Raw genomic sequence first — 22,613 nt, 5'->3', positions numbered from 1 at the left:
AGATTCTTAAATTTGTCACGGAATCCTTTGCCTCAAATATGCTGAAGATGGTCGTATTTTCTTTGCGATTAGGGTTTCTAATATTTGCCACTTGATAGCTCATTTTGAAACTGTTATCACCATGGTCACCACCAATTTTAACATGTATTTCATCATCCGGTATAAATGAGTGATGAACTAATTGATTATTTTTACTCAGTTCTGTTAACCGGTTTAATATATGACCTACAACATTGTAAAGGTATACCCAAGGCTTGGGATCTACAACAAGCTGCTTATTACTACTACTAAATTTTCGAGTTAGAGGAGCTAGCTCAGCAACAAGCCCTTTCCCTATCCACTTGTCTGCAACCTGTCTTGTTGTTTTTTCAGATGCAAGTTTGATGTCAAAAGTGGCAAGCCATCGGGAAATATTTCGCATAAGGTTCCATGGCAAATTCAAGGTGGCTTTCATGGCGGCAGCAGTCTCAGCTGGAATGGAGACATGATGGATTTCTGCGATTATTTGTTTTCGCTGCTCCTTGTCACATTTTTTCATGATCGCAGCTGTTTGTTTCACAAATGCATCATTTGAATTTCCTGAAATCATGTTGATTATATTTTTAGCTGTTTTGCTCCGATCAGATAAGCTTCTTTTACTACTTTCATTTGATAACTTTCTTGGCATGCTGATCGGTGTAACCGTTATTGGCTAAAATAAAGAAATGTTTTTTATTTTTAGTCTTTGTTAGATATATAATATATATATATATAGTAGAAATATGAATAATTTTCAGGTAAATGCAGAAAAATATGTATATTCTAAATGTTTATTTATATACCTGTGGTCCTTTTGTAGCAAATTGAATTGTTTGATTCGGTAGTTTTGACTGTTTAATTTTGATACCAACCAAATGTGTCATGCATTTTTCAATAATTGTCGGTACAGGCTTAGACGGACTTAGCTTTAAAATGTCGTTGGGTGTCATCAATTCTGGCTCAATGGTTTTTTTCGGCCTTCCACCTTTTTTAGATTTTATAGGCCGTCCCCCTTTAGATTTAATTTTCGAGAAATTTGATGCACTGCCTTCTTTCCATCTTACTGGGCATTTTGATGTTTTTGTGCCCCGCAAATTACAATTTTGCATTGTGCAGTAACATTTATTACAAAATTTTGGTGGATGTATTTTGTTTACATCTTGCTCAAAGTCCTCCTGAAATGCTGACTGAAGGCCAGAAAGGTTTTCCTTTACAAGATAGGAAACTCTTCCATTCAAAATATTTCCACATATGCGACAAAGTTTGGTTAGATCTGTATGTTCTGCCATTCTATAGCTATAATTATTCTAAAAAATAATATTATGTAACCAGTTTAATCGTTGCCTTTCCAATTATATTTTTTAACTTAGTCAAAAGCTTTTTGCAAACATAAAGTTTCACATTTCATGACCATAAGCTTTTTTTCCTGTCTGTGCCACCATTTTAAAAATTTGAATTTTGTTCAACTTTGATGACAAATATTTTTCAGAAAAAAACTGAAAGCAGTATGGAACTTTAAAAAATAGAAAGTATAATCCTTGGGCTTTCGTAACATATAAGTTTGATTAGGTGAAAAACTCTATATAACGTTATAGCCGACCTGTTAGCTAGGTCACTTTTTGACTCGACATTTACCGTCTCGTCTTATTTACGTTTGTTGCGCTTGGAAACGACAACAAAATTGTTTTTTGATTTTTTCCACAGCATCTGAAGACCTTAGATGCTAGTTAAATAGATTTACATAAGGCCACGCGAGAGTAAAATTTCTGTTATCGACATTAGAAGTTGTGCCTTTATCAGCAACTTTGTTACAAAATTTTGGAAGCTCGCCCCAGACTCCCGGCAAATGCGCTTAAATTCCATTGTACGGCCGTTTGAATCACCCGTGGACGAAGAAGAAGACGAAATCGTCGTCCGTAAAATTGAAAACTAGTTCCAGTCTCCGTTTTTGTAGCTAGCAACACGCACAGTGAACTAAACAATGTGCAACAGGAAATTACAAGGGTATGTTCCTCTCTTGATCTTCCTCCCAGATATGACGGCCTAATGGCTGAAAAGAAATATGAGCTGGTCCTTGGACCTAGAAGAGACAGTAGTTTGAAAATCAGGCACCAACCCTGGTAATTTATATTCGCATTTTTTGTTATTTCTTGTGCTGTGCACTGGGTGTGGGAGGCTGGCCAGCTAGCTAGCTAGCTATAAATATTCTAAAAGCAAACCCCCATTATTTAAATTGAAAAATTTAGTAAAGGCCATCAATTTCCTTCTTTATTTGCAAGGATATTAAACCTACAAATATCTTGTTTTATTCAAAATAACTTGGGAGCAACTCTACATTCTACACTGTCTTTTTTTTCTGTTAATAATTATTGAGTGGCTGCATGGTGTTATTGCTACATGGCTGCAGGCCTTCGTGCTTACTCCAAACCCTAACCAATGCTTTGACGTGAAATGACCGCCGCGGCTGTGCCAGCCAAGACAAATTTAGGTCAAGGGTTTCGTATTTTTTGTGCATGTGCAGCGCAGGGGTATGGAATATGGGTAGATAATAATATCAAAGAATTTAATTTTGTATATAACTGCAGAGTTGCAGCCAGGTAATTTTAGTTTTTGATTCTATTTCTGATTTTTGCACAAACAATGTTTTTGAATATATAAAATGGAAACTGCTTCTCAGCATTAAACAGGAGATTTTTTACATATCTGGGCCTTTAAAAAACTGTTAATATAGAAAAGTGTCAACATATATCTTTTCAAAACCATATAAAGTGCCCCCTCCACCACACAAAAATATGTAGTTATTCTCAAATAAATTTTTACTTATATATTGTTATCATGAAACACCTAGAATATCTATTGTTTTACATTGTTTAAGATACAATACAGAATTAAATTATATTGAAATCCAAGTAAACTATCCAAGTCGGCATGCATTGATGTATAACTAGCTGCATTAAGGATATGGTAACCCCCTTTAGGGCCATTTTTTTAAAAAAAATACTTTTTTAAATCTTGATTCTTTGGCATATTTTCCTGATATTTTTAAAAAAGAACCAAAAATATTTATTCTTAACAGCATAGTCATAAGAAAAAGAGAGTCTGGTTAAATCGCGCGGCTCTATTGTTTATGTTTTTGTTAGCAGAATATACCTCATACCAAGTGCTTTGACTGCATGCTCATGTTGAAAAATGACACATTTAAGTGGTTAGTTACTGTAAACATAGGATTAACAAACATTTAAGCAGAATTATTTTCAACATGCCTGGCGAATATTGTTCTATATACGGTTGCACAGTTTCATGAAGGGCTAAATATAAAGGTCTATCTATTTTTAAAGTTCCTGTTCAAGTTCAATTTGACAAGTCATGGAGAGAAAAGTTAGTTGATGTTGTGATAAGAGATAGGAAAGTTGATCATGCTCTAAGGGATAGAACTCAAAGAAAGAAAATATGTATTTGTGAAAAGCACTTCAGTGAATATCAAATGAATTGTAACCACTCTAGCAGAACCACACTTGTTCCTGGTGCTATCCCCACGGTAAACCTTCCTATCAAAAGTTTTCCTTCATCATCCACATCTTCTAAGCCTCGTCAATCAGCACAGTCAATTGTGCAGAAAAAAATTGAACCAGTGGAAAATGTCATTACTGATCGGTACAAGTCATTTACAGATTTTATTTCTAAAACTCAGTTATTGAAATTAGTCGGTTGGAGTTTTACCTATACAGGTAATTGTGCTTCTTTTGCCTGTCATGATGCTATCCACTCAGTTCCAAAGTATGAGATATATGTTGATAATAATCTTGTATTTACTGTTCGTGTTTTATTATGGTCTGTTCCTGCTAAACACGACATTTATTCTCAATCACTAAAACTTATTACAATCACATATTTAACAAGATTAATTATGGATTTGAAATTATGCCCAGGTTTGACAGACCACTTTGCTGGTAGCTGTCTTGAGCACTGTGTTCCAAAAGTATTAAACATCAAGGATAGCACTAGTGCACTTCTTCATCAAAGCAAATGGTATCAATCTCCAAATTGTATAGCTCTTATTCCACCTTTTTCTGAAAAATGCTTGGAATGTGTTAGGTCGGAGTCAAAAGAAAGCCTAAGTTTGAAAAGGAAAAGGGACAATTTAATTTCACCTGCCAAACTTAAAGCACCAATTTCCATGACTTCTCCAGACCGAATCATAAAAACCCTTCAAAATCACCTGTTGGAAAATAAAGAATTAAAGGAAGAGTTAAAGAAAATGCAATTCATAAAAATTATGTCAACAACTAATCGCAAGATACCACCATTCATAAATTTTTTGGGGGAAGAGCACCAGAAATATTTAGTATCATCGAAAACTGGTGTTCGCTATCATCCTATGATCATTCGTTACTGTTTGGGTTTAGCTGCAAAATCCCCCACCTTTTATGATGAGATTCGTGTTGACGATAAGAAAGACATTGGTTTCTTGGTACTCCCTAATAGACGTTGTTTAAGGGACTATAAGAACTATATTCATCCAAAGCAAGGTTTTAACAAAGACGTTATCCAAGAATTGTGTAATATGGTCTCCAATTCCAACCACATGAGAAATATGCAGTATTATTAATGGATGAAATGAAAATTCAAGAAAGTCTTTTGTGGGATTAGCATAATGGTGATCTTATCGGTTTTGTTGACCTTGGTGATATTGATCTAAATTATGTTGCGTTGAAAAAGGTTAAAAAAATTGCATCTCGTGTCTTAGTTTTTCTTGTGAGAAGCATTGTAAATCCTTTAAAATTTTCATTTGCAAATTTTGCTACTGCCAATGTCACATCAATTCAATTGTTTCCTCTCTTTTGGAAAGCGGTTGGCAAAGCATCATTGGTTACTGACCATTAGCCTCCTTTGTCCTTGATATTTACTAAATCAGAATTTTTATCATCTTCTACAAGACACGACTTTCCAGCTAATAAGATGTCCAAACTTTGAACTCCAAGCAAACTTCTTGATTTTTTTAATCTCCTAATGCGACGATATAGGGTACTAAAAACATAACCACTTAGATATTGAATTATGTTTCTTTCTTTGGGTGAAAAATTCACATGGGAAGAAAATTCTACAGTGTTTTCTTTTACAGTTGAATTAGTGAGATGGGCAAGTACGTGATTAGCCACTTCAAAACCAAGGAGAATAGAGCTTCGATTTGATAAATTTCTGAAAACAATATTTTCAGACACAGATTTATAGAAGGCCGGATAAAACTTTTCAGCATCACCTTTAAAACTACCAATCACATCTCTGACAAAACTAGAGGAAAAGTTTGTATCATCGTTTGTAATAACATAATTGACAAATTCATTTCTGGTCTTCTCACTATAGCATTCATCTTTAGAAAGTTTACTTGCACTTAATTGGGTGTACTTCTTAAAGTATAATGGATGGAGCTTGGTTTCAGCAGTAGTGAGGCTGTCGTCATTTAACTGGTTTGGTGGCTGACGGTGTTTCATATTTCGGTGTCTTGTGAGTCCCGTTGTGTTTTGCATGTTTTGGAGCATTATCACAGGAAAGACAGCTTTCAGAAGAGTCTTCAACTATTTCTTCAACAATTTCGGATAAATCTTTAGTTAGATCACGATTTTTCTCTAATAAATCTTCATCAATAACAGCCAAGATTGCATCAAAATCATCTTCACCAAAGAAATCCTCCTCAAGGGCAACCATTATTGATAATGCTGGGATGTCTTAAACCGGCCACCTTGATTTAAGAAACATATCTGCTTGTGAACAATAGGAACACATTATGGACGGCCCAGAATTACGATCTTTTTTTCTTATGACAGGGATAAAATGAGGAAAAATCATCTCTACATATAACATAGGAAGCGTTCACACTTTAATAATCTACATTAAAGAACTAAAATTTTTACTGAAACTTTCGGACACAATTTTTTATTTCAGCGGAAATATTTTCGGACTAGATTTATAAAGTCAAAAAAAATGTATGACTAAGTCTTGAACAAATTTTAACCAAATTTTAAAAATAATGATTACGGTAAAATACATAAAAAAAAGGCTAGAAGCATTTATAGTGTACATATATATTCAATCAAGATCTAAAAAAAGGTCATCAGGATCCAAGTTTATAGATAGAGCCTCAATGTGTCAAAAATATATATAATTTCTATGCACTGGTCCTTTTTTAAAAAAATTAGAAAATACAAAATTTTCGCACCAAAAAACAATTAGTTGTTCTACGGGCAAAGTCGATAGTAGCTTACGATCGTTTGTTCAGCGAAATAAAAATAAATTTGTAGAGAAATTATGGTTGGAACGACAAAAAAATAATAAGAAATAACAACAAAGGAGGGTGTTCAACAACCGTTTTTTTCTATGTATTTTTGCATAACACATGCAGTTTATTTTTTATTGCGAAGGAAAAATAATAATAATTTGTCTCAGTAAAAAATATGTAACTAGGTTTCAAGGTGAAAAGATAAAAATACTTGCATGCGCAAAAACTTGTTTTTAAATGTTATGCAGCAAAAATTTTTCTTCTATTGTTTTGAAAGTTATACAGCAAGTTATACTTGTTTTGTTTCAAAATTTATACAGCAAGTTATTCTTCTCCTACTTAAACTAATAAAACAAACAATTTTAGTGTTCTTTTAATGTTTTTTGCGCAGTTTTATAGGAAAATCTAAATTTAAGTGCAAATTCTTTTTCGGACTATGGTTGTTTAGTTAAGAATATGTAAAGTCTTTCACATCATTAAAATCATTTTTTAAAATTAATAACGCAGGAGGGTGTTATGACAAGTGTATTCTATCTTGTTTTAATCATTTTTCCTAAATGATATTGACTAAAGTCTTGCTGTATTACACTTTAGCTAGCATAATTTTAAACATATATATTAATCATAACAAAGGAAGGTGTTACAACAATAATCAGTCCTGTTTTTCACTTGTATTATAACTATTTAGTAAATAAAGTTTGTTGCGATAATTATATCTTTGGCTACAGAACTTTGCTTTTTCTAAAGCAGAAAGTGAGGAAATATATTAATAATCTATCATACTTAAAAATAGATAAATCACTCATAAAACAGCTATATTGTAACACAAAATATGCTATATTTTTGGAACCATGTGTTGTTTTGAGTAAAAAAGCAAAGTTTTTTTAGAGCTGAATAAGAGCTCAGGGGGGTACCGTATCCTTAAGAATATAAAATTTGGGCAGCAATAATTTCAACATGATTTTTAGAATTTCCACTGACAAATTTTCAACGAAATATTTCATCTTTATCACCATAATAATAAGGTGGCAGTACCCCTTTTTTAGCCAGTTAAACTATCAATCTATCAATATAAATTATCAATACAAACTTTCTTTATTATTTCCTAAAAATATTGGCCTTCGGACACATAGAAACAGCTTTTTTTAATTTGCTGAGTCAGCAGATATACTTATCTATAAATATGCAATAAAGAAAATAAGTAGCTTTCATGAGCTCGAACTTTTTACAAACTTATGATTTTACATTGACTTCTGTTGCAAAGGAGAATTAATGATCGCTAACAAGTTGTGGTTAAAATGTTCATTATGAGAATATAAACCATGTTATTTTTTTTTAAATTTGCGAGTTTTGTTTATCGAGATATTTAAGGTCAGATAGTCCTACGTTTGCCGCCATGACAGTGTCGATTAAGGACTAACTTGTGTTCAGGACTAACTTGTGTGAAATAAGTCCACAGGGATGTAAACAAACACATTCTGAATGCACGAAGCGAGTGAATGTTATTTTTGAATAAAAACACCTTGAAAGACAACTGCTGTTGTTAAATTGTTAAGAATATTTTTTCCACGATAATGTTGTTCTACTAGAATTTAACTTGTTTTCTTCATTGCTCGAACCTCGTGATAAATTATAATCTCTCTTGGAAGAGCAACATGGGAATTAAATTTCTTACAAAACAAACAAAAGGTATTGTAAGGATAGTATGTTCTTCAACATGAATTACACGCATTATACTCGCCCGTCATGATCAGAGGTCTGATTGGGGTGAAACATTCTCTCTTGAGAATGAAATCCCAGTTCTGGGGACCGCGGATCAAATCCTGCTCATTACCAGGCAGTATGTTAGTGATGAACAAAGTAGTTCTTCCTCAACATGAATTACACGCATTATACTCGCCCGTCATGATCAGAGGTCTGATTGGGGTGAAACATTCTCTCTTGAGAATGAAATCCCAATTCTGGGGACTGCAGATCGTATCTCGCTCATTGCCAGGCAGTATGTTAGTGATGAACAAAGTAGTTCTTCTTCATTATGAACATTTGTAATGTATATAATGTAAAAAAATTAGCAAAGGCGCTATTCACATGATAATCCCTTACATGTTTTCATGTTTTGAACATTTGATTTCAGGATTATCATTATATTCCACTTTTTGTTAATAAAAAAAATTGGTGATATTGGTTGCTAAGTTGTAGATGCTATAGCTAAAGTGCAAGATCGTCAATTGATTACTACTATCATCAGAATTTTCAGCCCCGTCTGGGTATGGACTAATCAATAATTCCTCATGGTAGAGGGCCATGCTTTATCAAACATTCTCAACCATTAATTGATACTTACTTAATAATGCCAATAAGTATGCTCTGTGAAATAACAAGAGGCATAGATTTTATGTTTAATAGGTGTATCACACATAATGAGTAGGCTCTCTTTCAATTTGAGGTCGAAAAAATTATCCCATGAGCCAAAACGGAGAAGTTGTGAAACAATAATTGACAGCTTTTATGCATTACTATGCGATCAGACACAGCATTAATGCTAGGCAATACAGATTTACCTGTAAGTGGAGAGCACATGACATGCCTTTTACCTTCATGTGGCGTGAAGCCGTTATTAAAAAATCTTATACTAATGTATAAATATTTTTTTGATTTTTAAAACTAATTTATATTCTAGACTAATAAAAGCTCAAGTATAACTATGTCAGCCAAATGTTTGACTTGCCAACTCTACTGCGCTGGAATGAGGATATTGTGCTATCAATATTGCTGCCGTTGTTTGCATAAGAAGAGGATTGTCAAACAAAAAGTTAATGTTATTGCACTAGGGTTTACTGGTGCTGGTAAAAGTCACCTGCTGGCATTGTTATGCTCAGAGTCGACAAGTAATATAACACCCACAGATGGGTTTTCTCTAAAAGATATTCCACTTGAGCATACAATCATGCAGGTCAAAGAGCTTGGTGGAAGTGAGAAAATTCGTCCTTACTGGAACCATTATATGGATGATACAAATGGCGTAATCTTCATAATTAGTATCAAAGATATTAGTGATAGGAAATTAAATGACAATAAACTTCTCTTAGAAAGTGTTATGAATAACAATATGTTAATGAAAAAACCTCTGCTTGTTCTGTTAACACAAGGAAGTGAAGCAAGTCAAGGAATTTTAGATGATATCATCATTAAATTGGATCTAATTGAGCTTTGTAAAGATTCATCGTTTATCATCGATTTTGCACACGAATTAGAACATACTAAGTTAATATTGCAAAAGTTTTTAGATACAATATGTAGTCACCATTAAAAAATTGCATAAGTTACATTTAGATTAAAAAATGTAATCAATTTCTTTTAGAGCAGTAGAAAGTATAATGTATATTAGAAATTTAGTTGTGTATATATTAATGTAAAATATACATTGCACACTGTCTTAATAAAAAATAAAAATAAACTCTGAGTTGAAATGTGTTTTAATTACTTAAAAATTTGGATTTTTTTGTCTTTGTATAATAGCATCCTTTTTCAGTCAAATCTGAAAATGGATGATATATGGAATCAATGGAATTATATCCATCGTTGTGTTTAATTTCTCAGAAATGACATTGTTCGCTACCTTTGCGTTTGTGTAAACATACAGTTGAACAGAGAAATAAGCATTAAATGTTTCCCTAAAAGACAAGGAATGGCGCACTTGTGTAATGTTTGCAGAATTTCTTTTTAATCTTTCCAATTTTCTGTTTCATGCTTTTCAGTCATTTCTCCAGGTTCCAGCGTAAGTCTGGTAAGGATACCTTGTTAATAATGCAGGGTAGTTGATAAACCTTTTATATGGCTTGGTGACAACAAAATAAAAACTTGTATTGTATATATGAGGCTGTCCATTTATAATACTATTTTAAGGTATCGAGAAAGGTTGAATACAAAATATGACCACAAACCGCCTCTGATAGCTTCTTCATGGACCTTCCTTAAAGATGGGTTGGATGATTTCAGAGATGGAAAACCCCCACCTATGGAAACTGTCATAATTAAGGTTAATATTTTAAAGGATGATGATGCAAAATGTATATGTTATGTGTACAGCTATTGTAATTGTTTGTTGGTTCAACACAGGGAACTAAAGGTATTACTCCTAACCTCTTTGGCTCTGATACCTTTATTGGCAAAAAATCAAAGCAGAGATTATATAAAGGTGCAAAGAAAGAAGACGCTGTCTTTTCTAAGTATGTGTTTTTGCCTTACGCTTCAGGGACATGAAAACAAAGTTCATGCAATTTCAACAAAAAACAGGACTAATTGCAATCTTAGTGTGTCTCCACATTAAACTTTGCAATCTGAGTATTTTTTCTCTCTTATTCAATCAAGTTTATCGAAAGTTCAAAGCAAGCTAAAACATTCAAATCAAAACATTCTACACCAAGATTGCTGTGTGTTAAATTATCCAGTCAAAGCAAAAGCTGTCTACCGATGAAAAAAATCTTATTTACTATCACGAAAATAATAAGGTACTCCCATTATCATGTGAAAATTACTGTCAATTTTTCTGCAAAGCATCAGGGCTTTGTCTAAACAGACCATATTTCTATTTATTCCTTGTTTTTCTTCATCCAAAAGGAGTGCCACAGATGCTAATATGATATTCTTAATTTTAGCCACCATCTTAAAAAACTCAACTTTTAACTCTTACTGTTTTGTAAGTGTTTGTTGCAATCACATGGAATTTGTTTCTGTGTCCCTGAAGCTTTTGTAGTGATGTGAATTTTTAAATAAAACTGTCACTAATAAATAAGTAAATTCAAACTTCATTTTTAAGTGATTTTTTGTCTACTAGATGTCTTCCGAATCAGGAAAAAAGAAAACAAAAAGTGCAACTTGCGGAAGATTACTTGCTTAATCATCCACTTGCTTTGTACCCACACATTGAAGATTCTGTGCCACCGGATGTAAGTGTTTAAGTCCCTGTTGCAGACAGATTATATGCCAGTTGGGTTATTAATGTTACTATATATTAGATTGGTAGATTTTTTCGTGGATTTAAAAAAATACATTCGTTAGGTATTTTGTTTGCAGACAATTGTTTGTAAAAAGTTCCATTTTTTTCTTTGTGTGGATGAAATTGTACTCCTTTTGCAGATATTAATATTCACAAATGGTTTCTCGAATAATATTTGCAGATGTATAGTTTCACAAGTTTTGACCATATCAGTAAAAAGGGCAAAAAGGAAACCTCACGAAAATTAGTACCGATAAAATAAAGCATATATATTTTTAAAAATCAGGTAAAATAAAATGCTAACAATATTTCAGGGATAAAATTCATATAATTTATATTGAAGACCAAATATTGTTTATTTTTGTTTTTATTGTGTATTTTATGTTTTTAGTTATTTGAAGATATTGTTGATTTACTGGATCCATCACTTGCACTAGCAGCAGATGACTTTGAAGAGGTACATGTATATTTTAAAGTTTTGATCTCAAAATGCATTACATGAGTTTAGTAGCAATGTTCAATCAGTTTAAAAATGTCGGATAGGATTGCTCTCAAACATAATTTTACTTCACACCTGCAATATCTAGTAACTGTAGTTTAAATACTGTCAATTCCAACATTCTCTATTTTGTAGAGATGTTTTTGTTGCTTGCTTTATAAAACTTTATTTTAAGCATTTTGATAATTTTATGACCTCTTTCAAGATAGAGTGAGTAGCTATATAACGAATGACAGTGCAAGCAGGACACATTCCTGTTCTAATTATATGCGTGAAGATTTTAAAGAAGCTGATTTTGTGGATTTCATATTTTTTATTATTTTTATTATATTTTTGTGTATTTTTATAGGAAGACGTGATCATTCCTAACACATTTAAAAGAGATGAGCGATTACCATCTATAAAGGTGGTTGCTGTTCTATTTATTAAGTGTTTTTTTTTTGAATGCATGTGAATTGCAAATACCCCTGATTAAAATTTAAAGTCATTTTTGAAACGTAGAAATTCCTGTGATTTTATGTGCTCTGAAGAAATTGTTGTGAAACGTTTTTTACTACAAGTTACTGTAAGAGCCTTTAAACAATGTTCACCGTCCAATTAAGTTCCCTGACATCTTATTCTTACAAACTTGACTACAAGCAACCTTAGCCAGCAGAAGAACAACCTTAAAGAGACTCAGATCTAATCGCAAGTATTGACTTTGAAAAAACCTTTGCTCTTCTTGTTCACGAAAAAACTAATATGGCATATAACAATAAATATGAACTGTGTCTTTTTGTAAAAATATTCTATAGGTGTAGGACGCCTGTGACTTCCTTATAACATAGAAATGTATCCACCTGGGAAATTGTTTTATGTAGATTTCTTAAACTTGCACCTAATGGTGATTTTTTTTTTCATGATGCAGGGTACCTATCTTCCTTAAAGTTACAACCTTTGTATAGACCATAAATCATACACCAGGGTTGCTACACCTAAAATCTAAATAATCTAAATTTTGGAAGCAAAATATTAACTCCTACTAAAATCTCCAAAAATTAAAAAAATACTAATGGAAAAAATATGGGTATATTTTTTTCCAATAGTAACTTTTGTTTTATGTTCTAAGCAACAAATTTTAGCATATGTTTATCTATCAACAGAAATAATTATATTTAAGTTACTGCAATTTAGAATGAACTGCCTCCTTGGGATTTAAAAAATGGAAAGCTTGACTTCTTTATTTCCTCCTAAAATTTCCAAAGTCTCCAAACGTCTCCTGAAATCTGTAGTCACCCTGCACATGCTCACACCCTAACCCAGGGATGGGTCATATATTGTTCAATAAAACCATATATTTCAACTGAACCTGTTTGAGACTGATCTAAATGAAGTCACCAGAAAAATGTTTGGCAATAAGTGCTAAAAAGTCTATTTAAAAATACGAGCAATGTCTTTGAGAAATTCTAAAATTTTGACGTATTTTTTTGCTGGTTGTTCTGTAAGTTAAGTTAATAATGATTAATAATCACTTCAATACCATGAAAACTATATGGATGATTTTTTTCTTTATACAGAGTAACAGTACGATGAGTTCTCCAAGAGAAACATGTTCAGAGTAAGTGTTGCGCTATACTGAAACGTGTGTGTATAGTAGAAGCTATTGACATACCATCTTTTTGTTGTTACATTTATCATTATTCATCTTACATATTTTTTTTTAAGTTACAATATAGCCATGAAAGAACGAAGGAAAAACTGTAGAAAATTAAACAAGAAAATTGCAGAGGAAGAAGCCAATAAGGAGGACAAATCTCGAAGTTGCCGAAAGAAAACACAACCGCATGTCAGTTGCTTGAATAGCTACTTAACCAGCAATGAAACTTCATCAGTTTGAAAAGTAAAAACAATCTTCTTTTTTTTAGTTGACAAAGATTGAAGGTGTAACAAAAGACTTTTGTAACTGGGTTAGAGACTTGGTAAGAAAAAACGAAAATAAATTTGAAACTCGCATAAATTACCTCGACCTAACTCACTGGATGCTTTTTATTTTACTTTACATTTTAGGGTGGTACCACCAACAACATCGAAGAAGCAACAATAAACAATTTATTTGCCAGCGGTTACGACACCAAGGTACACTAGCTTCCTAAGGTTAAAAAACCTTTATTTAAAAAGTTTCAAATATCTAATTTTATCTTACTACAGCCAACCTTATCTGTTCCTGTGCATGTTGTTGAGCTGACCAACGTCCCACCTGAATTGCGAGCCGATGGACATATGTTGGATCTGGATAATGATGATGTACTGAAAAGTCAAGTAAGAAATGTAGGACGCTCTAAATTGTCTATGCCTCGATTAACCAAGTGTGTTTTTGCGACCTCGCTTTTCTTGAAAATCATCGTGCATCGAATTGTTTTTTCATAAATCTCTTCTGTATTCCTTTACGATCCTATATAACAACGCTTCTAATATTTTTATTTCTTATTTTAATTTCTCCTGACCTGAACCCATCAAAAACAAGTTTTGAGGGATTTGTTTACCCTGTATTTGGGTTGTGCAAAAGGCATTCCGGTAATCGAGGAGGTGCAACATTTTTTAATAACGCACTGTGTATAATACATAGCGCGGTAATCGATTGAATATGTCGGTATACCTTACGGTTGAAATGTTTTTTGTCTAAAGATTTATATGCCAGTGTTGAATAAAAAGTGTGGTGTATAAAAGAACTAAGCTTACCTCAGCATATTTTTCTTTTGTCACAGAAAGAGACATCGTACACCCCAAAGTGCGTGAACATGAAATACGGTGCATGGTACCTGAATCCAAAAACATGGAAAATTCAACCTTTTAATCAGCCTTTGCAGGATCCTAAGGAAATAGAAAGTAAACAAATTTCTGAAGCGAAAAAGAACAGTAAGGAACTGGTAAGAGAGTTTTAATTTGCATCATCAAATCAAGTAAACTTAGGACACTGTGTTTCTATCGAGTCAAGGTTTAGCCTTTAACCTAAAAAAAATAATTCTATTATCGTGTTAAGGTTGGCTTTCAACCTAAAAAAATAATTGTATTATAGGACCAAGTTTTATCAAATTTACATGGCGCTAAATCTTTCCGATCTTTTATTGAGAAAAAAGGTGTTCGGAATCCAGAGGTAATACATTATTTTAATTGTTTAGTTTACTTGCTGACTTATTCACTTATAATCTAATACTCTTTTATATCCATTTTTCATATCAACTTCATTTGCCAAGGGTGAAATTATAAGTTCAGCCTCAAAATTGCTAAGAACTTGCTTAGCGTGATATTAAAATTTTACAAGATTTTCAACTTCATACGGAATATCTTTGCAACTTAACGCATAAGACGACGGATCTTTTAGATCCACGGTCGAAGTCTGGACAAAACAACCTCACAGTTGGTCCGTCATAACAAACTCCTGAGGACTAGGTTGTTATGAAAAATGCTCCTCCATGTTTTAGAAAAAGGATGAATTACACAACGGTACCATTTTACGACTTTTCCTCAGCCGTCAATTTCAACTTAGATTTCGGAAAGCAAATTATTTCTTGGCCAAAGACTTAATGATATGCTTGACTGGGATGACTTTTCGTCGTTTATAAAACTGATTCATCGGTAGCTTGTTAGCCAGTTGCTTAAGTTTCGACATTTGGGCAAAGCTTCAGTTCTTACCAACTCGATTGCTTATAAAAAAAACAAATGTATAGACCTGCACGCCTTGTCGAGCAGCCTGTAAAGTTGAAGTGTTTTTTTGGCACTTGCCATAAAAATATAGCTAATATTATCGTGTGTTTGTTTTTCTCTTTGTAGTTTTTAGAGGGTGTGTCCACGGACAGTACTAATGAGGCAAATATCGTAAACGACGCATGGAACGCACGTACACCAAGTGTAGCGAATTAATATGTTACCATGGTGGCGTAATGTTTTAATTTATTTTTTATATAAAGATGTAAATTAATTTCTTGGAGTAATGTATCATAGCGTTGTAATATATGCTTGCTAACTAAACTTGTTTTTTGGAGCTCACATCCCACTATGTTTATCTTACAGACTAGCGCATTTAATTAACATCCTGTGAAGTCTTAAAATATTAATTTTTAACACAATGATAAAAAGGTTATTTTCATTTAACAACTTTTGACACGGCGCATAAATAGGCAAATCTATTAAAGTTGAATTGTTCAAGAAATATTAATTATTTATTTCACAATAAGAATTTAATTGACCATTATATCCTTTTTTACGTTCTAAGTTTAAGTGTTTTAAAATTCGAAAATTTCTTTTTCGCTATTTTTTTTCATATTTGCATTCCTTGTTTTTTCTTTTTATTCGTGAACAAAAAAAGCACAACTTTGACGCGAACTTTGTGGCGTTCTCGTAGGATCTTACATGGCGTATTTTCCAAAGAGTCGTGTGAGAAAAACAAATCAAAAATTTCTTGTTATAATTCTCTTAATTTATTTTTTATCATTAACAAATTTTAATTATCGACTTTAGTGCGAATTTAATAATTCTTATTGTTCTTCTCACCTGTTTGTTTCACATAGTTTGTAATAACTGAAGAACGAGTTGGAAAACTTTTAACGCAAGACTAAATTGACCACAACTCAGTACACAAAGACTTAATTAACTTCTCATAGGCGGCGACAACAGGTTTTAACAAAATACCGTTTTAACTGTTCAAGATCATTGTTTCCGAAATACGTTTCAGTTGAATAACGATACACCGAGCTGTTTCTTTATTTATCATTTGTCGGTAAATATGTATAAAAAAAGATTTGGAAATCTTCTTTTTTTCTGTTCAACGTCTGTGTTTACTTGCTTTTGACAAACAACCAATTACGATTGCTCTTTGTAATTAAGCAGAACAAAAATATTGAATCAAGTTCTGTTTTAAACCTTCCTACCGACTTTATTTTAATTAAAATTAAACTGGGCAAACTGACAATTTAACTGGGCACTAAGTTGTTTTTTAATTAAACGTCTACTTCGCTCTGTAAGCTACATTTATCAAGCTGCTGTATTTTGCTTCTAAAAGGAAGATTTGCCTGTCGTACATATGTCGAATTTGACCATCTATGCATTAATATTTCGTGTGCCCGCAACACAGCTACGAAATAGCGCAGAGACAGACAATATACGAGTGTTATTAATATAGAAAAGGGACTTTAAAAACGTTTTTGGAAATATTTTGCTTCTGTCTTCGGCTGTATATTCGACTTATTTGACTATCAACAACCTTAAAGGTTCACTTCCATTTTAATGCACTTTCCGCTACTATAGCGCTAAAACTTCTGAAGCTGTTTAGCTAGCGCGCGCGCTCCTGGACAAAATCTATATATTTATCAAAGTGCGCATGCACTGACAAAACAGTACGTTAGCTTTTTGCGCTATAGAGGAAAATACAGTCAAATGGAAATGAGCCTTAAGCAATTATAGGTCTTAACTAGGAGAATAGAAATAGAGAATTCTATTATCCTAGGTTCTGCTTTATTTTGTGGATATGTTATCACGGAAATTAAAGTTTCAGTAATTTTAACAAAAACAAATTACTTATTGCGGAAGAAATTATTGCGGATGCACAAGAGTTTCGCAAAAAAAGTTCGTAAAATTTTTTTTAGCGAGTGTCACCTGTGTAATTTGACAAAAAATTATATAGCGCTTATGGAAAGCAAAGTAGCTAAGAATATTAGCATTCTATCAAAAGTCAAACATAGATTAGAATTTACTGAAAATTAATCCACACCGTCTTAACCTTTGTTTCGGAAGATAAACGCGCTCAATGTATATCAAAAAAATATGCATCAAAAATTGCTACTTATGTACTAGATTAACAACAATTTAACACCAACAGCGTTACTCAGAGCATTTTATCAACCAAAAATGTTTTTAAAATACATCAGTTTTGAAATACTAAGCTGAGGTCCGTATTTATGGAACAACCTTTCATTAAAAGGAAACAAAGCAAAAGGTTTTTAACACAGAAAAGAAAACCACGTATTTTTATTAGATTTTCGGTTGTAATTATTAAATAAGTATATAAAGTATTTAAGAAGTTGTAAATAGGATATTACTCTGCGCTCACGATATAGGGCCTGGGTGAGAAGACTCACTGTCTTCTTCTTGCTCCTGTCAGCAAACTATTTTACACGAATATTTTTATATTTCTAATATTATCTTGTACATGTGTTACCTTAATGTGAAAATTAATGACGAAATAAATAAAAAAATAAAAAAAAAAAAATAAACCTTGACAGTGAAGAAAAAATGACAGATAATCTGTTTTTTAAAGAAAGTCGTTAAAATTCAGTCGCCTGTTTCGTTAGCAAATATCGCATTGTCGTAGCTGAGTTGCTTTTCAAAGGATATAGGTAAAGTTTTTATCGTGCTGTGAGATATTTTGATCAACGCCATAAAAATCTCGACAATGAAAAGCATGTCTACAACTATATGTGCAATACACGTGTGCAAAAAAATGGATAGAATTTCTTACAATATTATATTAAGTTATGTTTGGAAATCATAGAAAAAATTCAAGATGCTTATTAGCATAGTTTAAACAGCTAATGTGACGTTGACCTTTTATTTTTGTTGATTCTTTCAAAAAAATTCATCTGGCATTCTTTTTTTATAAGTGCTTCTTTTTTATCGTCGAAATTTCAAACAATTACAATGAAATCTCTCTGATGGCTTTGTTGACTCTACTGTTTTCTCTTGCACGAGCCAAACAACATATGTTGCAAACGTTAGATTTTCACATCAATAGCTAACAAATCGTCTTTAAATGAGAATAAGAATCGCATGTAATTAAACATACCCGTTTACTCCAACTGAAAAGATGTACCATTTTGATTGTTCAGCCTCACACTCGTGTAACTAGATTCTATTGTTGGCTGTGGTAAAACGTCAGATGACACGATGTGTTGTTTTTCGCGCTAAGCAAACAAAGAGAATGCAATAACACTTGGCGTAGGTAATTACTTGATTTATTTATTTTATTATTTTTGTTGCTATAAATACGGGTGGGGTTTTACTCTACTCGTTTATTTTCGTACGAAAGCATTGGAAGTGTGGTGAATACTTCACAAAGTAAACACAAATAGCATGGAACCAAATGGTACTATATTTGCTTAAACCATTTTCTTTGTAACTACATCTTCAATTCATTCTTTTATTTATCATTTAAAGATTTTTACATAAAGCGCCCCTCCCAAATGTTTTCTTACTTGGTTTTCCGAGTAAATCAATATCTTAGGTTGGGGTATAACATTTAAATGTATATCTTAGCTTTGCAAAGGAAGTAAAATGAACTATTTATTTTTTAGCTGCTTCATCACCCAAAGCAGCACAAAGTAGCAGTGCAACACAAAGTAGCAGTGCAACGCATGCGAAGACAACCCCACTTCCGAATATCGTTTATCAACAGCTTCTTAAGTATGCACGGCAGGGACTTTCAGCAGACGAGATTGCAAGACATTTACTTCTGCCACAAACCTACATCTCAAAAGTACTTGGTATGTTCATCCTCTGTCAGATATCTACTCTTACATTTTAATTTTGTGGATCCTTTACCAATGTAACTTTTTATTAGGTGAAGGAAGCAACCGCAGTGCAACGACGTCTCGCTCAAGTTGGGTGGGAGGCAGTAAACCCAAAGTTGCCACCCCGGAAGTTGTAAGCAAGATAGAACAGTGTAAAAGAGAACATCCAACTATTTTTGCGTGGGAGATTAGAGAGAAATTAGTCGAATCTAAAGTATGCACATTAAATAACTGTCCAAGTGTGAGCTCCATCAATCGCATTCTGAGAAACCGCGCCGCCGAACGCGCTGCTCAAAAAGCTTATGAGGAACAGGGACATGATCCTTACATGACAACACTTAGCACTAAATATCATCACAAGCATGAAAATATGACACCTTTTCATCTCCCCGCTTACTCTTCGTACAAAAGTACTATATGCAATCGTGGATGTTGCACTGGTAGGCCGTACGTGGTACCACCTTTAACCATGCCGAATCTTCATTCTGTCGGAACGCACCCATATCGATATTACAGAGCTGCAGTGCCCAACTACGTTTTATCACGTGACGTCGCACATCATAGAAAAGGTAAGTCTGTTTAGAGAACTAGTAACTAAGTGTTCGTTGTAAAAACGAAAAATGTTTAAACATTTGAGTGTGATTTGGTTAAGGGAAAGTTAGTTGTATTAGTGATGCACTTTTTAGCTTTTATGGATGAAAATTTGTATTTCCCGAGACGCTTTAAAAGTACTGAATATTATCGCAACAAAGAACCAGCACTCAGTCAACGGCATAATTGGGACGATTCTTATAAATTGAAAGCTAATCGTGATAGCTCTTCTTACTCGCATTTATTAAGTCCAAATACATACAACAATGAACGACGTTACGGCGAACATTATGGAAATAAACCGGAAAAAGACGATGAAAGAAGAACATATCAGCTTAGTAAATGGTGCAAGAGAAAAGAGCAGAATAACCCTATACACAATCCATACAACGAAGATAAGAGACTCCTTTCCATGCATTCAAAAAATACCGAGGATACAACAGATCCAACATTGCCGTCGTGGGATTCCGAATCCTGTTACAGCGAAGATTATTCCGACGACGAGGCAGATAGTCGTGTAAAACCCGAGTTAAGGAAATTACGACGGAGCCGAACAACTTTCAATACATCACAACTGCAGGTATTAGAGAAAGAATTTGCTAATTTTCATTATCCTGACGTTTCAACTAGAGAAGCATTGGCAAGCAAAATTAATATGTCTGAGGCTCGTGTGCAAGTGAGTAAAAAAAACTTTCCTACTGATTATTTAGTTTCCAATTTCTCTCCATATTTCATGCTTAAAAAGTTAATAATAATAAGCCCTGCAAGCGAGGTTCAATGCAAAAAAACTTAATAAGCCCTGCAAGCGAGGTTAGGAAAATTATTAAGTTTTTTTGCATTGCAACGAAACAACTTAGCAAGCTCTGGGGAGGAGGCTTCCCTTTCCTTCAGGGCTTAATCATCCACTACAGCATTTTTGCTCACAACTGATTACGACAATCTCGCTTCTATTTTTCTGATATTACGTTGGCGCATAAGAAGATCTGATCCTGAACGGATCTGTATAGATATGAAATTCCATAGTGTTTGGTATTCAGATTAAGCATGTGTTTAACCCTTAGACGATGGATCATGTAGATCTATGAACGAAGGTCGGAGAAAAACCTCCCTACAACTGCCATAATTCTTGCGGACTAGGTTGCTATAAAACGTTTGGTGCCATTTGGTTTTCTTAGCCACCAATTTCAACTTAAATTTTATAAACCTAAATTTTCTCGGCTAACAAGAAACGTGTTTTAAAAATAGGTACGTATTCTAAGAGCTAACGGATCATAGCATGCTCTAAATCATCATCAACTTTTCTTAAGGTTTGGTTTTCAAACAGAAGAGCAAAATGGCGTCGACAAAAACGACTGGCAAGCATTGATCGTAGATATAAACTGATACACGATAGTGGATGCGTGGAATGTAATATGAGTTCAAAGTCAAAACATTTAGATGAACACGATCGACCATTCACACGATGAAGGATATTTTCAAAGGAGAAGACAAAATGTAAATATTTTTAAAAAAGTATGCGAAATACAAACCCATTAATATTCCTGAAGCGATGTGTAATTGTTCGGTTTTTGTAAGTTACCGGCACCAACTTTGTCGGTTCTAAGTAACCACATTCTCGTTCCCAGCTCCTGTTGTCTTTTTTTTTTATCTCGGAACAGCCGAGATTCGTCTCGCCGTCCCAGGGTACAAGATGCCCTGGGGACGAGGTTGCAGGATATAGGTTTTTTCACGCAAAAATTGGTACACGAAAATAGTACAAGTAAGGTAATATAAATGGATTAAAACTTTATAAATACGAAAAAAGTGTGACCTTTTGAAGTTTGGGGGATACGTCGAACCTTCACTTTTCGTTAATAAATTTTAGTAAGAATTATTTTTCATATTTTGTGCATTCTTAAAAAGATAATAGATAAAATGTGGCAAAGCATCATTGTCATTCCCAAATTGACTAAGTTTTTCGGTATTTTCTAAATCAATAACAAAAATTTGACTTAAACGTCGTCGTTCCAGTAACTACATTTTAAGGATTTGGGCAAATTTAGGCCTACGCCGTTTGGGCTGATATAAGGTTCTTTTCTTATGTACACATATTCACCAATCTCGTTTCCAAGAGCTTCTTTGCTTTATGGCATACGTGTTGTGGCGCTAGCCACATATCAGAAAAAGGAAAAGAAAGCTCTGGAAACACGAAGCAAACACATTCATTTGGTTGCTCGAGATTATGACATTTCGGAGGATAGAAAAGAGATGCATCCTGCTTGATGACATCAAGTAGATGAAAGGATAGCGTAATCGTCTATTTTTCATCAAGTCAATTTCCTACAAAAATACTCAGGAGTGCTTAAGTTCTTTATATATTTTTTAGCAACATCTCATACCGCACATGCAAAATAAACTCTTCCCTGCCGAATAAGAATTTTTATTTATTAATAAACACGAGACAGGGGAGGGATTATATCAGACAAAAACAAGTTGACAAAAGCAAGTTTTCGTTCTTTTTATTTCTTGTAATAAACCGTTTTCTGCTAAATAAACGTCCGAAGTGGTTGTTCATTTACGGTGACTCAAGTCGGTCGTCGCATGAGATTTTAAAATTGTTCGAGTATATCGGTATTTTGCTTCCTTTTTCTTAGTTCTTTGCTTAGAAGAATCGAGGACGTTTTCTTGTCGCGTTTTTTTTTTTGCTCG

The 22,613-nt window shown here is 33.3% G+C and overlaps 3 protein-coding genes across 3 annotated transcripts; all 3 read left to right on the top strand.

Annotated features, from left to right (window-relative positions):
• The first annotated feature begins 1,949 nt into the window (after window positions 1-1,949).
• LOC130655458 (protein FAM47A-like) lies at window positions 1,950-15,801 on the top strand. Its single transcript, XM_057458215.1, has 14 exons — window positions 1,950-2,138; window positions 10,202-10,334; window positions 10,415-10,524; window positions 11,133-11,244; window positions 11,686-11,751; window positions 12,143-12,199; window positions 13,350-13,390; window positions 13,498-13,618; window positions 13,698-13,751; window positions 13,840-13,908; window positions 13,981-14,091; window positions 14,538-14,699; window positions 14,849-14,926; window positions 15,604-15,801. The coding sequence occupies exons 1-14, from the start codon at window positions 2,065-2,067 to the stop codon at window positions 15,691-15,693; spliced, it is 1,278 nt and encodes a 425-aa protein (XP_057314198.1). The 5' UTR covers window positions 1,950-2,064; the 3' UTR covers window positions 15,694-15,801.
• On the top strand, window positions 8,971-9,758 carry LOC130655461 (ADP-ribosylation factor-like protein 15). Its single transcript, XM_057458218.1, has one exon. The coding sequence runs from the start codon at window positions 9,000-9,002 to the stop codon at window positions 9,603-9,605; it is 606 nt and encodes a 201-aa protein (XP_057314201.1). The 5' UTR covers window positions 8,971-8,999; the 3' UTR covers window positions 9,606-9,758.
• Window positions 15,802-18,815: 3,014 nt separating the features above from the next.
• On the top strand, window positions 18,816-21,471 carry LOC130655457 (paired box protein Pax-6-like). Its single transcript, XM_057458214.1, has 5 exons — window positions 18,816-18,910; window positions 19,119-19,307; window positions 19,385-19,903; window positions 20,021-20,601; window positions 21,233-21,471. The coding sequence occupies exons 1-5, from the start codon at window positions 18,898-18,900 to the stop codon at window positions 21,389-21,391; spliced, it is 1,461 nt and encodes a 486-aa protein (XP_057314197.1). The 5' UTR covers window positions 18,816-18,897; the 3' UTR covers window positions 21,392-21,471.
• Window positions 21,472-22,613: the final 1,142 nt, after the last annotated feature.

The sequence above is a fragment of the Hydractinia symbiolongicarpus genome, chromosome 8 (assembly GCF_029227915.1).
Source record: "Hydractinia symbiolongicarpus strain clone_291-10 chromosome 8, HSymV2.1, whole genome shotgun sequence".
NCBI classification, from domain to species: Eukaryota; Metazoa; Cnidaria; class Hydrozoa; order Anthoathecata; family Hydractiniidae; genus Hydractinia; species Hydractinia symbiolongicarpus.
The sequence above is the reverse complement of the archived record's forward strand: the minus strand, read 5'-3'. Positions and strand labels throughout refer to the sequence as shown.